General features: G+C 31.2%; 1 protein-coding gene across 1 annotated transcript; it reads left to right on the top strand.

Moving 5' to 3' along the window:
* On the top strand, positions 744–3,304 carry LOC107619562. The gene is made up of 4 exons (XM_016321853.2): positions 744–904; positions 1,472–1,756; positions 1,842–1,949; positions 2,595–3,304. The coding sequence occupies exons 2-4, from the start codon at positions 1,553–1,555 to the stop codon at positions 2,835–2,837; spliced, it is 555 nt and encodes a 184-aa protein (XP_016177339.1). The 5' UTR covers positions 744–904; positions 1,472–1,552; the 3' UTR covers positions 2,838–3,304.

Raw genomic sequence — 3,671 nt, 5'->3', positions numbered from 1 at the left:
TGGTGTAATGTGAAAATAAAAGTAATTAATTATAGCCACAATGGGAGTTTATAGACTGTAATTTAAAATAATATAAACTAATGTTTAATTTCTAACAAAATCTTTGTTATTTTTTTAGGAAATAGGAGCTATTAGTTACATGATTAAGAGGCTACAAGATGGAAAACTACTAGGTTACAATGTTGACTATCTTGGGGCCATTACAGCTATTGAGAAGGGACTAACAGGTCTCTATATGTTTCAATTATTTTTAATTTAAATTGTTAACTTAAAAACAAGCTTTTATTAATTAGTTACCTGTAAATATGTGAATTTGTAGAATCAATCGGAAGATCCAAATCTAATAAAACGTGGTGCGTTGGTAATTGCTTTAATTTTGTTTTAATTTCAATAATAATCTGAGATATTTTTAATTATAATTTTCTGTAATGATATTATATTTTACTTCTGCTTTACTGCTGCTATAGTACTTAATTAATTTATTGCTAGATTGTTTAATTAAATGATGAACTGTTATGTCAGAATTCTACTAAAAATGCTTGTATTATATGATCTCTTGAGTTTGGTATTATGTCTTTTTACAATTTAACTTAGACTACTCACTTGTGCTGTGTTTTTAGATCCTTAAAGATAGACGGTTGAATGAGACTGTCGTTCTTGGTGTCCCTGTGAAAGCCACAATCAAAGAGGTATTTTTGTAAAAAGCAAATCCTGATAGATTATTCACAAGCTTAATATTTAGTTTCCTAACTTGTCAATTCTTTATGAAATTATCAGTTGGTTACCTTTCCCTCCTGGTTCGCAAAAGATTACAGAGATCATCAAGAAACGGTATGATAAACCATATAAAAAGTTTGGAGATGTCCCTCTTCTGACAAAGAAGCTTTGGTTTAAGGAGTGGAAGGTAAAAATAACATATATATCAATGATCATATATGATTTATGTATATCTTTGTCATCTATACTATAATTCTACCCTTTCTTTTTTGCTAATGTGCTGATTAATAACTTTATTCCCTTGTATCCTCAATAACAAGCTTTTATACATGAGAATATGCAAAAGAAATTATATGCATAACGTTATTCCCTTTATTTTTTGCTAATGTGCTGATTATATTCAAGAGAAATTATAAATGGCTTGTATATAATGTCCTGCAAGAAAAATATCATGAGAATATGTGTTTCACTTAGCTTTATAAATGTCCTGTATATAAATTGCTAAGTTTTGTTTACCTGTTTCAATCAGTTTTGAATAATCATGTTGATATACCATAATTCATGATATATAGTTATATATTCTCTGTTTATTTTTCGAATAAATTCCTTACATAATTAAAATAGGAACATACAGGATCCAAAAAGAGGTAACAATGAATCATGAACTGGAGTTATTTTCTTGTATCCAAAAAGAGTTTAATACTGTGTTATTTTCTTGTCTTATCTTATATTATAGTATCTTTTTTATGTGCAGAGCCATTTTCTTATTGATGACGATGATGAGGAGTTTTTTTGGAAGGCTTTCAAATATAGGACAAGTAAGCGATTTAGCCAAATGATGTCGGATATCCGTGAGGGTGTGGATACAACCCACGAATGGCTAATTCCTGCTTACAAAAAGGTGTTGGAAAAGTACTGGGAAACGGATGAGAAATGGAAAAATATAAGGAAAAAAGCGAGGGAGAATCGAGCGTCACTCTTAGGTGGTTCTGTCCATTGCGGTGGCTCTATTCCATTAAGCTCAACTATAGAGAGGATGGTAACATAATTTAAGTGGCTTTAGATCTTATTTAATAGACATTTATTTATATAAAATTTTTTTATTCTGTGTTTATGTGAAATAGAAGAAGCAGTTAGACCGTACACCAACTCATGAGGAAGTCTTCAAGGAAACCCACACACTTAAAAGTGACAAGTCTAAATGGGTAGACAAACGCTCTCAAGACACTCATGTGAGATATAGTATAAATATTAAGTAGATAGATTTTTCACTACTACTATTTAGTTTCTTCTCTGTTACTTATTATTATTAGTAGTGGTTGTTGTGTTTTTTAATTTTGTTTTTATAATAGAATTACATCCAAAAACCAGAGTTATAGTACCTTTGTTTTTTAACATTTCAAGCAAAATGAAACTCTAATTTCTTCCAGATCTGAGCAAAGAAACATGTGTTTTAATTTACATATCTGAAAAACATGTGTCTAATTCTATACGACAATATATGTACTTGCTGGTTTTGGACCTACTTCTCATGCGCTGTTAGATTTCTGAGTTTGTGACATATTGATTAACTTGTGGTTTTATGGATGATAACCTAAGAAAGCATCTAATATAGGTTTAACTAATTTTTTAGGGAAGTAAAGTTCTTGTTTCTTAGAAAGCAAGCATTGTATTTTGTTTCACCTTGTTATAATTGATTTTTGTTCTGCCATGCATTTGATGATTTGAACTGTGAAAATCTTCTGTATGTTTTAAAGAACTAGTTCATCACAGAAGTGTCTTTTGTTTTCTGTATTTTCTCTTGGGGCAACTTACAGCTGCAACTTAACTACTTAAGGGTTTTTTTTTTTCTTTTGATAATAATCATTGTGCAACAGGAGAAGTTTATAAAAAAGTTAGCAGAAGTTCAGGCCCAACATGTCGAGGCTCAAGCACAAGGAATGGAGCTACCACCAATTGATGAAGACTTGATTTGGGAGGAAGTGTGTGGTGGGCAAAAGAAGAATCGAGTTTACGGAAAAGGAGCATTCTTTTCTAGCTCTATTAAGTCTAGAACCACTTCTGCCAACTCTGTATCTGGAAGAGCATCTACAAATCAAAATTCTGTTCCTGATTTGTGAGAACAGATTTATAATCTCAATGAAGAACTTTTTCAACGTGTTACTCAACAGACAGATGAGCGTATTAGTAAGTTGTTAGATACACGCTTGGCTCCTTTGGAAAAGACTCAAAAGAAGTTAGAAAAGTTAGAACGGGCAATTGGAAAGGTCAAGAAGGAAAAGCTGAAACAGAAGATATGGAATGAGGCTTATGTTAGCTATTACAAGAAGGTTAGAGCATCAAGTAGTTCCACTACTGCTCCACCGCCACCGCCACTGCCGCCACCTTCAATCTCTTCGGATGAAGACTATGATGATGATGGGGATGAAGATGACACTGAGGACTATAGTTGATAAATTTAGTATGGTTGAACAATATACTGAGGATTATAGTTGATAATACACTTTGTTTATGTCTTGAATTATATTGACTTGCTTGTTTATAATACTTTTCTTTTAGCTTTATAATATGATGAATTTGTTTATTTTTTGTAATATTATAAATATTTGAATACTAATTAGATAAAAAATTGTAATTATTAAATTTATATTATTTTGTATAAAACAGGTTTATTTTACAATGAAAAAATCTAAAAAAAATTTCATTTTATCTTACTGACAGATTTACAGACGGATTTTCTGTCTGTAATCTAAAAAATTACAGACGAAAAATCTGTCGAAAAATCCGTCTGTGATTACCGAGGGAAAATCTGTCAGAAAATCCGTCTGTAATTACCGACGGAAAATTTGTCGAAAAATCTGTCTGTAATTACAGACGGAAAATCCGTCTGAAAATCCGTCGGAAAGTTCAAGGAAATGGATGGAGAATTTACAGAGGGAAAATCCGTCGGTAAC

This window comes from Arachis ipaensis, chromosome B09 (assembly GCF_000816755.2).
Source record: "Arachis ipaensis cultivar K30076 chromosome B09, Araip1.1, whole genome shotgun sequence".
Lineage (NCBI taxonomy): Eukaryota > Viridiplantae > Streptophyta > Magnoliopsida > Fabales > Fabaceae > Arachis > Arachis ipaensis.
Note: the sequence above shows the minus strand (reverse complement) of the source record. Positions and strands in the feature narration are given on the sequence as shown.

Bases quoted from the DNA above. Each gene is read 5' to 3' on its own strand.
- LOC107619562 (XM_016321853.2), top strand. From the start codon at position 1,553: ATGATGTCGGATATCCGTGAGGGTGTGGATACAACCCACGAATGGCTA. The intron at 1,757-1,841 runs GTAACATAATTT...TATGTGAAATAG, and splicing joins GCTCAACTATAGAGAGGATG to AAGAAGCAGTTAGACCGTAC. The intron at 1,950-2,594 runs GTGAGATATAGT...ATTGTGCAACAG, and splicing joins AACGCTCTCAAGACACTCAT to GAGAAGTTTATAAAAAAGTT.